Genomic DNA, 14,504 nt, shown 5'->3' on the forward strand with positions numbered 1-14,504 from the left:
AAATACGTTTTGTCTATATTGCGCATGGGTCAGTGAGAGAAAACAAATAGTACACTGACATCCTCTTAATAAAAGCTGCTTTTGAGAAATATTTAATGGTAGAATATAGATTACCTACCTATAATAATACATAGGTAATAGGTATACAATTATTATATACTTTCAACTAATTGTATTTCTATCTTTATTTTTTTATAACTATAATATTATAGTGACTGATGAGGTATATTTTTATTCAAGTCATTAACTCATACCTTATGCCATTCCCAACCTAATTGCTTATATGTAGTTGTTAAATTGGGTTAGTCCGTCATGTAAAATAAAATAAAAATTGTATTTAAATGACCATTCACGAAGTAATCAATCTAATATATCAATATATTATACTTAAAAACCATAAAAAAAATCATTAATTTTCTAAAATGATTAAAAATAAAAAATGTGTTGCTATATTGTATATATGTATATTATTTAATATTTATTTTACGTCATCACATATTCACATTAGTAACTGTTATAGATTTTCATCTAAGAGGATGTAAGCGCACTATTTGTTTTCTCTCTTTGACCAATAACCCGGAACCTGAACAATTTACGTTCAGCAGAATCAACCAACCTTGTGTTGTTAGCTTTAGTATTAGAGTGAATTGATCTATTATCAAACTTAAAGCTTAAAACATTATCTGTTTTCTAACGATGACTTTTTTACGATATATTTAAATCTTTAAGCAAGTTATGAATAGGTATGTAAAAATGCTCATATTTCGCTAAAAAGCAAACATATAAGAACATAGATAATATTCTCAACTTTAACCCAGACAGCAATTTTTTGTTTAATAATATTATTATAATATTATAATAACGAATAATATTAGTATAACGTTATTATAATACTCTTATAATATTATCATTACAAAATGCTGTCTGGGAAGATTGACAATATGACCATCCACTCTAATACTAAAGCTAACAACACGAAGTTGGTACTGCTGAACGCAAATTTATTATATTGCGCGTAGGTCAGGGAGTGAAAATAAATAATGTAAGTACTAATATCTTCTTAAGTTTATAGAATATTCTTACTCAACTTCTAACTTATAAGTGAACAAATCTAAAATGTCCCGTTTTTATTACTAATTATAACTTAAAACCTAACTTGAGAAATGTATTTTAGTTTTATAAAACTAAAATACATTTTAATACTATAAAGAAAATATTGAATCTGAAATTTGTATATTATATCTTTGATACCCGCAAGTCGCAACCATGAATAAACAATTAAATTTGATACAATTGAAATCATTTTATAGCTTTTTTTTGTTTAAACTCTTACTCCTATCGGCTATCGCAGTGTATTTTTAGTAGAAGTATATATTTTTTTAACATTACACTTCAATGAATAATTTATAATTAAAAATAAAAAAAAAACTTTGCAAGTTTTTGTTTTAAACTCTTTTTACAAATAATGAATAATACGCCAAAACATAATTATTTTTAGTACATTAATCTTTACGTTTTAAAATGTATAATGCAATTAATATTATACATCAATGACCCACATACATTTTAAGTTTTAAATAATAAACTACCAAATTTACTGTTATTACAGAATTCATAAGTATCCAAATTAAATATTCTAAATTAGGTAATATAATACATAAAAATAAATGTTTATCTAAGAACAGAAATTAGCTGGATAAAGAAAACATGGTAAATTAATTACATATTGTATACTGATGTTCAATATAATTATTTATAAAAATATATTTGTATATGAGCAATTTAAAAAAAAACCTAAGTGAAAGATCTCCCTAATCTCTACATTAATCACAGCTCCATGATCAAACTAGCGTTAAAATAATTACATTTTAATGATTCATGTCATTAACGATTAACAAATTGAAGAAATCTGATTTTTTTTAACTGATGAAATGCTTGACCAAAAAATTATCGACAAATGAATTAGGTACTTTTATTTAACTATTGACAGATAAAAACAATCTTGAATCTTTAACAGAAAAAGTTCATTTAGGTACCTATCTCCTTAATATAATATTAAAAGTAATATTATTATAATATATAAGTCTAAATGTGTAATTATCTTATAGTTATGAGTAGTAATTAAATGTACATCAATGTTCATAGGTGGACATCTGAAGGGGGCATAGCCACCCCCCCTCCCCAGCAAAAAAAAAAAAAACAAAAATTGAAACTTTATTTGAAATGTGACTATTATTTGTTTTAATAATAATCTATTTATTATACTATTATTTAAGAATTTTAAAATATTTAGCTAACAAAATGAAGCTAAAAATCGTTATAAAATCTAAATAAGGTTAGAACTACTCGTTGTTGCGAGTTGCGACGATGAGTAATTAGATAATTAATACTATGATAATTTTTTTAAACTAATAATAAGGTAATATTATGCAGGCCATATCGAAATCCATTTTTCAATATTTTGATCTCAAACTTCAGAATATGTCTTCAAAAATAATATAGTTTTAATCGTTTTTTTATAAATTATAATGTTATATCATTATTTGAAATAAAATAAAAATTAGAGTTCGATGCAGCCTGTATGAAGTCTTCTTATTTCTGATAAAAAATAGTTATAAAAATCCGACAATTCTATAAGGCCTGAGAATAATTCCCGTGAAATAATTGTTTTGATATAATACACTCTATCAATCCCCCCTAAATAGGTATCGAGCAGTAGATTAGTGGAAAAATATTATGATTAAGGTAACAACTAAAATATAAAATTTTATAAAATTACAGAAAATTTTAAAAACTGGCACCGGGACCTTTAATAAAATAAAATATTTTGAATATTATATGGGATACTTATTTAAAAAATAATATTTGAACACAATTATTTTTCAATCAAATCCCAAGGTACATTGAAAATTAAAATTCATTCTAAAATTAGTATAATTTTAGATGCCAGGGTAATTTTAAATTAAAACAGCATTTCTAACAATCAAAGTCTTATAACAGAAAGTGTAATTTAAAACATAAATAATAAACACAAGGTACAGAAATTGGGCGAACAACTTTATTTATACTTGAAACTTTGAAAGCTGTGATAAATTATTACATTTTAAAAACGCATTTGAGCTTGGTTTCTAAAATATTTATAGTTCGATTTTAAAATTGTATGTACCCATAAAAAGAGTTCATATTTTAACAATTTGTATTGATTGTAATGAATATGATATGTTGCGAGTAACCACTTTGTACGAATTTCAAAACTAAAAATTATAAAACAAAAAAAACTGTTGTTTGTTTCACACCTTTCACTGCAGTTAAGCTTCAAACGTTATTATTAAAATCATAAAAATAGTGAATACAAAATACTGCAAAAGGACGGTTCAATAGTTTTACAATAATTAAAAATATGAGAAATACCTACTAATTTTCAACATTTCTAAGCTTCTACCATAGTTTTAATAATCAACTGTTTGACTTTATTATTCTAAGAAGTAATAACTAATAATATATTAATTAGGTACATTAATTAATTTTTGCATTACCTAGTTTTAAATTTTAATTATAAGAATTTTGTTGGTTGCCACAATGATACAACTCGACATTTGTCGATAGTAATATAAACCGAATATGAATATAAGGAGAGAATATATCCGTAATTTATTTCTTGAAAGTTCACAGAATATAAAATAATCATTTGCAATTTTTTATTTTATTTTATTTTTATTTTAGAACTTTTAGTGATAACTATTACAGTTCAACAATTAATTAAAATCATTTGGAGTTATTTGACTATTTCTTCATGACGTCAACGTTTCCAAGGTGTTGGTTGAAAATAAACGCGTTTTGTTATAACTTATAATATATCTAACGTCTTATGTCATATTAATTTGCACCTATATTAAATGGTAAATATTGATTTTTTTTTGTTATTTTTCGTTGTTTCTATATATAGTATAATATAAAAAGAAACCCTTTTACTATAGGTATTCTACTATAGTATGTGTTTGTATTATAAATAGACTTTTTTAAATAACATTATATGTGTGCGCAAAAAAGTTTAAAATTGAGATATGACTTTTTTCGTTGGGGCAGACGATATTATAGTCTTATTTTAGTATATTTATAACGTTTAAAAAGTTATAATTATATAGTAGATACGAATTATATTTAATTTTCTACCGTAGTAAAGATATTGATACATAGAACTTCTACTTAAATCTAATGAAATAAATAAATATTAAATAGTTGTTTTAAAATGTATTTGGTTTTAACCAATATCTAAAACATATAGTTGGTATCATAAACTATAAAATAGGTATTAATTAACTTATTAATGTATATGGTTATTATAAAAATATTAGGCAGTCTCGATTTATTAGGACCAATAACGATGTACCTACTATAGATATATGAATGTAACTAAAAATTCATCTAATTTTATAAATATAAAAAAAAAAAAATCACCTAATATAATATTAATTAAAAATCTAATGCTTCATAATATTATTTTATGAACAATAAACGTTTTGTATAGGTACATAATGTTAATTTAATAGAATCACTGTGTGATAATGTATCGTCATATTATAATATTAAGATTTTATTTTAACTTCATTTGACATGCACATTTTGTCCTCTAGCCTACATGTTCTCGTTTAAAATTACTACCAAATGAAGGGTCTTGGGCGGATTCAGGTTATATTTAAACAGATTGCGGCAACATTGAAACACATGTTACAATTCTATTAGAATACCTACAAGACCTGAGTAGTCATATTTTTACATCAGACCGAATAATAATAAAATCCCTCGTCAAAGCACAATAAAATATAATATTAAATTAAAAAGTTGTATCAAACAAATATTTGAATAAACGCAGACAATTTATAAAAATTTGAGTAATAATTTCCGTAAGTCAAATATTACACATCGTGTATTGTTATTATAATATTTATTTTAAACAGTAAATAATGTACGTATAATGTCTAGGTTTGTATTATATATATACGTAAACATCACTTTTAATTTTAGTTTATTTCATCGATTTTTTGCATTCAATACGTACATAATTCTATTCATTTTTATTATAACTGATGTCTGATGACATTTGAGAGTATTGGCGACAGAACTTTTTAAAATAGATATGATGCCCAGACATACGCCACCCCAATACGATTTTATCTCTCAAAATAAACCCATGTTACTAAACCTGTCTGGAGTATATTTATTTATGTATACATTTTTATTATTTATTATTCGTTTTACCTTTTGTGAGTTTTTTCAGTATAGCCAATTTGTGTTCAGCACTCCTGGGTTCGGCTAATACAATCAGCAGATATCCGCCGGTAAGCGGAGTTTCTACGTGATCTGATGGGTTGCCCATTTTTAATTACTACGTGTTCAAAGTTTCATTAGATATGCTAAATTATGCCTGTAACAGATAAAAAATTCACATTAATAAAATTGTGATAAATGAAATATTAATGTGTATATAAATTGGTAACTACAACTACAACGCTAAGCAACTATAAATATGTCATGCGTAAAATATCTTATTCCAAAAAGCCCACGACTTCCTATCAATGTTTATATCAATATATTTTAATAAAAATAATTCTTATTTTTATTTGTATTAAGAAATTGCAATTTAATCTCTTTAATTATTATTACCTAGGCGTATAATAAATTAAATTAAACATTCAAAAGTATAATTTGATATTACCACCATAAATTAATTTATGTAGGAAAGTCAACTATACTAAAATAATGAAGCACATAATTTAAAAACATAGATATATTTTTCTAACTAACAAATATATTTATTATTTTATTAATGTTAATAAAGTTGACATTTTTGTAGTTAATTAGTACATTGTAATAATGGCAGGGTGCAAGTTTAAAATATAATTTTTACGATTCTTACACTATTTTCAATTTTGTTGTAAACAATGTTATATTAATTATTAGGTATGTAATTTTATTACCAAATATTAATAACTTTTGTTCCTCTTCTTAAATTAGCTATGAAGTATGAAAAATCCATAACAGCCAATACAGAAATGAGACTTTTTTCGTTTTCATGATATTTTAGTTATTTTCTTAATTCAGCGGCCAATGGCAAGATAAAGTTTTAAAAAATTACTTGAATAATGAATTCATCGAGATTAATAATTTTATTGTTATGGTTACTATGACCAAGCCTGAATCAAACCAGACAAGGATGTTATAGGTTTAGTTCAAAAAATGAACTAAAAATTGCAAATATTCGATCCGAACCAAATGTCTATAGGTAGTTTAGTTCAAAAACCAATTAAATTAAAATTCGAACTAAATTTGACGAAGAACGTGTACAAATAAAATGGAATTAATATTGGTGTGAATATAATATTTTTTTTTTATACTTTTCGTCATCGTTTTAAAGTTTTAAGTTTTTAAGTTCAGTTCAGTTTGGGTTTGTTAAATTAATAAAAAATAGGGATTCCAGACATCACTACTAATCAATTAAAAATTTTATGAAATATTTAATCTATAGTCTATATCATATAGTTATATTTTATAGCAAATACACTACCTACATAATGTACTTAGGTATTAGTTATTATATGTTTTTTCCAGGGATATTATATTTTTCGAACTTCAAATAGGTCGTTAATAGAAGTATTTAAGTATATTTTGTTTATATTGCAATAAATACAAGCTCTTTATATAAATTGATATTTTAAGTAATTTTAAAGAAAACACTCATAATTTGCAAATAATTCAGTGTGTTAAATACTTAAATAATTAAGTCTATACTGAGCTAATTTCCTTTCATTTTATCATTCTTGTTTCTTCAATATATATATATAATATATATATTATATACCTTCCTATTCTATAATTTCCATCTGAGTGCATAAATAATTTACCGATAAATTCTAAATCTATACAGATACATATTAATTATTATTCACATATATGGTGTTTGACGTAAGAAGCAGCAGTATTAATTATAACTTACAATATAAGAGATATAAATTAGATTGTATGTGATATGCTGGTTTCATGGTTAAAGCGCTGAATACTAATAGGTATCACTATTATTGTTTATCTGTACCAAATAACCTGGTATAACCAAATTTGCTTAAGTTACGAGTGAATTATTACTTATTATAATAAAATTGAAATTAATCTATAAAAGTAATATACAAGTAGAAGATTATTCACATTTTATTTTTAGTATTGAGATTTTTTTATTCAGTGCTCTACACGGTATGGTTAATTTAAGGGTAAGTGAAAGTGAAATACTAAAATAGGTTTTATCCGATACCTTCTACTGCAAACATGGATATTGATAAAACGAAAATAAAATTGAATGATATAGTTTTTAGATTAAAAAAATAAATATTGCATACGTATGTTGATATCTCAATCACGGAATGAAATTTAAAGTAGGAAGGTAATAAAATACTCTATCGACTATTTCTACCAACTATTTGAGAAAATTTATGCAAATGCAACTAGGAAGTTTAATATAGTGCACCTATTTATTAATAATAAGTTATAATTATTGATAGCAATACCTACTTATAGCTTATATATTTTATTAAGGTAAAACGTTAAATTTATTTGAAATTGTAAATTAAAATTTTTTGATTATGAATAATTAGTATTGATATTTATTTAATATATAACTATCACTAATCTCATATTATGTATTATAGTGATAAAATATAATATAATAAATAATTAATTATTCCTGATATTTCCTGTAATGCCTAAAAACATCTTTGACGGTAAAGTCAGTAAATTATAGTAACAAAATGTCTTGCGAAGATTAGTGATTACTAATTTTAAATAGCAAAGTAATATCATTTACATTATTACATAAATTTAAATTATAGTAAATCCTCGCGGGACACCATCTATACAGGTATAAAGTTAAGTATATATAATTTGTTTTTGGTTAGTTACTACTTTATTAGGTTAGCTTAGAGCTTATTATTAAATTATAAATTAATTATGCGAAAAAAAGGTTAATTAATTTTTAACATTAAGAGGACGTGGTCATACGTAGTCTTCGTCTTAATACATTGTCTTCGTCTGAATAATTAATTTAAATCTGTTATGTTTAATTTTAGAGTGAATTGACCTATCACTAAATTTAGAAGTAATAATACTATCTAGCGAACAAGTTTTTTTTTTTTAAATTTAAATTTTATAGCGAGTAGGTAACTAGCATTTTAAAATGCACAAACAATTTACAATTTTAAAGTACTTATAACTCACTTTAAAATTACAATATAAAAAACCCGTGTTATTCACTAAATAATATTCTTACTTCTAAATTTGGTATAATATCTCAATTCATACTATAATTAAATATAACCAAGTTAAATAAATTATTCATACCGTACAATTTAGTATGCTATCGCTATGTGTTTGTAAGATGGAGACAATACAGCGGGCATAGGTATATAGCGTCCTCTTAAATATGTAACCGTATCAGTTAAATAAAATAATTAAATGTTGTCTCACTCATATTAGTTACGATTGAAATTATTATTTTATATTTGTTAATTGTTTAACCAACCACGGTTAGATACTAGAAAATATATTAAATTAAAATAAAACAATGAAACGTATATCTCACACATCGATAATATTATATCATTAACTCTGTCAAAAGTGTAATACCTACATATCGATGAAGATTTATCAATTCACAAGTTTATATGTGAATTGTAAATGAATGAATTGTTCGATAAAAGTATGCTAGCTTTACTTTAGGCTATAATAAGAAATGTTTTATCAATTTTCGTTAAACAACATTTGGTGATAACATTTTATTCAAAGCTATTTGCACAATCCGCCTCGATAAATAAAAAAATATTCTTTTAAACTTCCAATTGAACATACAAGGCGCATATTTTACTATTGAATATTTTTATGATATTTATATGGATATATCGTTATTACAATAAAACAGTATCATTTTATGTTTAATTCCAGACACTGAATGTATATAATAGCATACAAAAAAATATGACAGAAGCTAAATGTATGTTCGCAATAATGTATAGGTTATAGGTATAAACCAACTGGGGAAATTTTAATGTTGATAAAAGTACAATGGATATTTTAAAACTTAAATTCATCAAACATTCGAACTTCGAAGCATTAATAATGCCTATTGCCTAAAAGTACTTGTCAAATATTATAGGAATTAAAATGAAAAGATGCTAGTTTTCTATGATCACTATTATGGTTTATAAGTCCTATTTTTTGAATTTTATATTGTATTCGCATGTAAATAATTTACGTCTTGCAGTTGATGAAAAAAATAATATTTTCATATACATAATTTACATTAATATTATATTATACCTTACTGTGTTTCATTTATAACGAGAATATAGCCTTTGGAGTTTGGACCCTTATATGTTATAACTAATACAAAATTATAGCCAGATAAAAGAAAGGTAACTAGGTTTACGTAAAAAACGGTCAACCAATCTAGATATTTAAGATATAATTGTTATCCCATACTACGGAATACTAAATCAAAAATTTTATTTGATTTTAGTATATTTAAAAAATGTCTGATTGATGATAAAATTAATTTATAAATTTATAAAATAATAAGCAATATAGTTATTTAAATATTGGAGGTACTAAATTACAGAACATTTTTTTAAATATTTACTTAAATAGATATTATATTTAACTTATCCGTTACAATATACTCATAATAGCTAGGCGTAAAGTTCATATTTCTGTATAAAGGTAAACAAGTTTTTCTGCTCAGTATTTTTGTAATTTTACCACTTATAGGTAAATCATTTTTGAAAAGGTGTATTAACAAAAAAAAGAATGTTTCTTTTATTTAGATCTTACTTTAAATATAACCTGTCATTTTGACATGAATTAAAAGTTACAGTACCTATATGATATAGGTTATATTATATAATATTAGAAAAATTATGTTTAAAGTCTAAAGAAAATAATAATTATATCTAGGTATGTGATTTATTTATATAAAATTGATGATGATGATAATAATATAATATATTATGGTACCAAAACTCTTAGTAAATATTGGTCACTCGTATTTCGCTGTTCGTCTACGCGTAGGGTTATAATATATGAAAATTTGAAAGCTAGGTATTCAAAGCAATCAAATAAAAATTTAAAACAAAAGTTTATCAAAACTACGCTGAACAAATTTAAAAAAAAAATAGACTTTAAGTAATCTTCCATTATTCATAGAGAAACTATTGAACTAATCGAAAAATAACCTCTTCAGAGTCAGAGTACATAGGAAACTCAATAAGTTCAAATTTGTTTGAGCACTTAATAGAAAATGTGAAAATACAGAAACATATAAAACTTATTGGTATATATTCCCTTATTGCTTCATTAAGAATATTTACTAATTTACAACATTATTCTCTATAGGTAATTCAAATTAAACAGTAGGTATCAATTTAATTCTTGCAATAAAATATTACTTGAAAATTAAAAAATACTAAATAACGTATTTCTTTTCAAAAAAATTGATCCATAATATATATTTTATTTATTACGTAAAAAAAAAATTGGAAAAATAAATAAATGTATTTTATATTATCTATGGAGTCTTTTTAATTAACATAATATCTATATTATAATAAAAGCTTAAAAACATAATTTGCGAAACTCAATAAAATAAAACGCATAACACACAAAAATGCAAAAATTTACAATAAAATATTATAAGAAAACAAATTATATACAATTTAAAACACTTGTATAAAAAGGTTTTGTTTATTTTATAAGCCCAAAAAAAATGGAAATATAATATCTACAGGCTACAGGCTACAGGCTACAGCAATAGGTATAGTGTGCAATGTGCATGTATATTTAACGCAGTTATAAAAGGTTATATTAAAATAAAGTAGGCCATGATAATATAATTAAAATTGATTGCTAATCAGCAAATAATTAAAAAAATTAAAAAACATTAATAATTTCCAGGACTTATATTTAAATACTTAACATATATTAAACCTATATCAAATGACATTTATGAAGGTACAGCTTACTATAAAGTATGGACTTATGAGTATCGTACAACTAAATGCATTAACAAACAATTTGATAAATATTTAATAGTAAACACTACATTTCAATTTTAAAGTTCTAAAAATATTTTTAACATAAATAACCTTAGTTGCAGTAATTATTATGTAATATTAATGGTTTTTTTTAACATTATATTTAGTAGACGTAACAAACGAAAATATAAAAATACATAACTGCTAAAAAAATAAATATCGGAAAAAATGTATTTTAACTATCATAATATTATATTTTATAAATGTATACCATCTAATTAAGCAAATATGACATTTTTCGTCATAAATTAAGCATATAATTTTAAATAACATTTAGGTTTGAGTATAATTAATACACAGACGTCAGAACGTCACTGGGAATAAGAAAAAAACTTTCCATTGAGTATACTTTTAAATTTAATTTGTTAAATTACCTGTGCAGACTTCATTGTATTGCTAGGCATTATATGAACCATTAAGAAGGATTTTTTTATTATTCTATCTGCAATTAATGAGTCATAACTTATAAGATTAAATTAAAATATTACTTTAATATTATTGTATATGAAACGAATAAAATAAATATATTTATATATGAAGAAATTAGCTTTTAACTGGCAGAAAAATTATTAATAATTTTGTTCTTAGTATAAATTGTTATGTGTATTGTATCCTATTAAGGATACAATAATAATAATTATTTATACGTAATATACGTGTAATGTATACATATATGTATCCTAACTACCAAGTATTTCAAATTTTAGCATTGAATATTATAATGCAACTGGAATATTGAATTAATATTTTTTATTTGTCAGTTTGTCATAATATATTAAACAAATTAATGGTTACAGGTAAAAACATATAACTGTCTAATATACCTAATTATTAATAGCTTACTATAAATTATAAATTACCTAAATGTTCTAACTTTCATAGCACTCCACATTTTACATTAAAATAACAGCAGTAAGTATAATCGCATGTATAATATAGTCACGCTAGATACTTCAAAAATCAAAATTATTTACTTCTAAAAATAAATAAAATTAAAAAAATTATGAAGTATGAGATTAACGACAACGTCGTAAAAATATACTTATATTATACTCGCATAAGGCTTAAGAAAACTGGCAACCCAAAACATATATTTTGGATAAGAATAGAACAAAACTAAGTCTGTGGTTTAAAACAACAGTAGAACGTATCGTAGGGTATAGCTGTATTTAATAAGTATCAATCAATCACTCAGAAGTGTGAGCAGGACAAAAAAAGAACGTTCGTGGTAAGATCGATAGGCAAGTATTCGGAGAACACACAACTCGACACATGAAAGCCGAAATGGGCATTTTATCGATGGAATACCAATTTTAAATAATATAACATAAAGTCACGGCCTAAAATATTATGAATAATAATATTAATAACACGAATTGAGAACTAACACGTACCTCTCTGCAAGTGTAGGTCTAGTAGGTAGGTGCACTTCGGTTACCGCGCCGGAAATGCCTCTGGTAGATTCGTCGTGTCTGCCGTGTCACAGGGACTGCGGTAGTGTTGCGGTCTCGGCGCAAAGGAAAGCCGGATCACGCAGGATCCACCGGACGGTCACGCAGTGGGACCAACGATCGCAGCGCTGTATTTCCCTAGTTGGCGGCCGACCGATGTCGTAGGCGGCGTATTAAATGGCTTGCCGGGACGAGGGCCTCGCTTCGATCGCAAAAACGCGCAGGAACCGCTGCACCACGGGCGCATCGGCGTTGGAGTGTCGGAGTGGGTGCGGTTGTTGTTGGATGGGGGGGAGGGTGCATTTTTCTAGGCCAATCGAACTGGTGCCCCCCTCACCCCCCAGAGACAGCTTTAAATGTACGTATATAGGAACGCCGTCAGCGCTACGGGCTTCACATAATAATATTGTATAGTATATAATATATATATAGGTATACGTATACCTACCATAAGTCTATAAAGGTACAGCTATATAATAACAAATATGACATCGTGTTCAAGGAAAGGTTTTTATTTTTCATTTTGTCTAAAGATCCTCTATATTTGAACAAAAACGGTTGTATGCCTCACTTCGATATACTCTATAGATATAGTATAGTACCTACCATCATATTATTATATATAGTTCGTTCAATCGTAGTTCGAAACATATAGGAGCAGTCAATTTCAGGTTTCAAAACGTTTGTGATCGTTAAATCTACGAATGGCATTGATATTGGAAATTTTGTGAATTTTCAAGTATAATAATTATTATTATAATTCAATTTATTATCATTTTTCAACATTTCACCGATTTGTTTAATATAAGTTTACATCATTATATATTCAATCAAATATAAACCTACAGTCAAACCAAATTAAAACCTAAAAAAATAACAGCATATTATTATGCCTCAATATTAAGACAGAATTAGTAATAAAATAATACCGTTTATATTAAATAGAAAATAGCTATAATATAGGTAATATCAACATTAATATAAAATAGGCAGATACTAGGTGTATTATTTTAGTTGCCATACTGTTTAAATGTACAACCAATTACAGTTAACGATAATATATTTATGTTTTTTAACTCTTTGAACAATTGATCTTCCATATAATATAAACGTGTACTCGCATAACACCTTTTATACTTAAAAAATTACAATTGTAATTTTAAAAAATTCTGAAAAATAAACTAATTGACATATAAAAATTGTTCTTATAATCAATTTACAAATTGACTATTTTGAATTTGGTAAAAGCATTTATCTGTCAATTAGTTTATTTTTTAGAATTTTTTAAAATATCAATATTTTTTTGAGTAAATTAACTTAGAACATAATGACATTTTTCAAAATATTATTTTTGGGAATTTCCTGACATGAGTATATTTTTTTAATTATTTATTAATTACATAAAATTCACAATTGTTGTCCTGCGTTTAAGAAGCTTCATTTTTTTTTTTATCAGGTATTCCTGTTACATCCTGTTTATACATAGATAGAATCACATTGAATTTCCGTTTTACATGAAATTGACTTATTATGTTTATTTTATCAATTCATATACTGGATACAATTTTCAAAATATTTTAACTTGTTTTGAGCAGTTTACGGACATTTTCATATTTCAATTTTTTTAGTTTTTTTTCTATAAATATCAATAAAATTTTATTTGTTGGTAAATAAGCGTCAAAATAAAATGCAAGGCTCCTGGTATATTGTTACAATAGCAGTTGAAAAATATTAAAAATACATAGGCACAATTTTTTTTATAAGCATTTAAAGTTCGAATTTTGACAAAATTTATAAAATGTAATAATTATTTTGCAGTTAAAAATTTATAAAATGTTAAACTTTTATAGCTAAGGATTGAAAATTTAAAACAAAGTTCCACGTAAATAGGTTATATATAAATTACTTTGTTCACAATAATACT

General features: G+C 24.7%; 1 protein-coding gene across 1 annotated transcript in view; it reads right to left on the reverse strand.

The window, feature by feature from the left end:
• Nucleotides 1–12,686, reverse strand: part of LOC100158826 (microtubule-associated protein futsch) — a 34,752-nt gene extending 22,066 nt beyond the window's left edge. The window contains exons 1-2 of the mRNA XM_001946047.5: nt 12,524–12,686; nt 5,260–5,425 (exon numbers count right to left, since the gene is read on the reverse strand). Coding sequence (XP_001946082.2) covers nt 5,260–5,377 — 118 coding nt within the window. The 5' untranslated portion in view covers nt 5,378–5,425; nt 12,524–12,686. The remainder of the gene's footprint in view (nt 1–5,259; nt 5,426–12,523) is intronic.
• Between the last annotated feature and the right edge of the window lie 1,818 nt (nt 12,687–14,504).

This window comes from Acyrthosiphon pisum, chromosome A1 (assembly GCF_005508785.2).
Source record: "Acyrthosiphon pisum isolate AL4f chromosome A1, pea_aphid_22Mar2018_4r6ur, whole genome shotgun sequence".
Lineage (NCBI taxonomy): Eukaryota > Metazoa > Arthropoda > Insecta > Hemiptera > Aphididae > Acyrthosiphon > Acyrthosiphon pisum.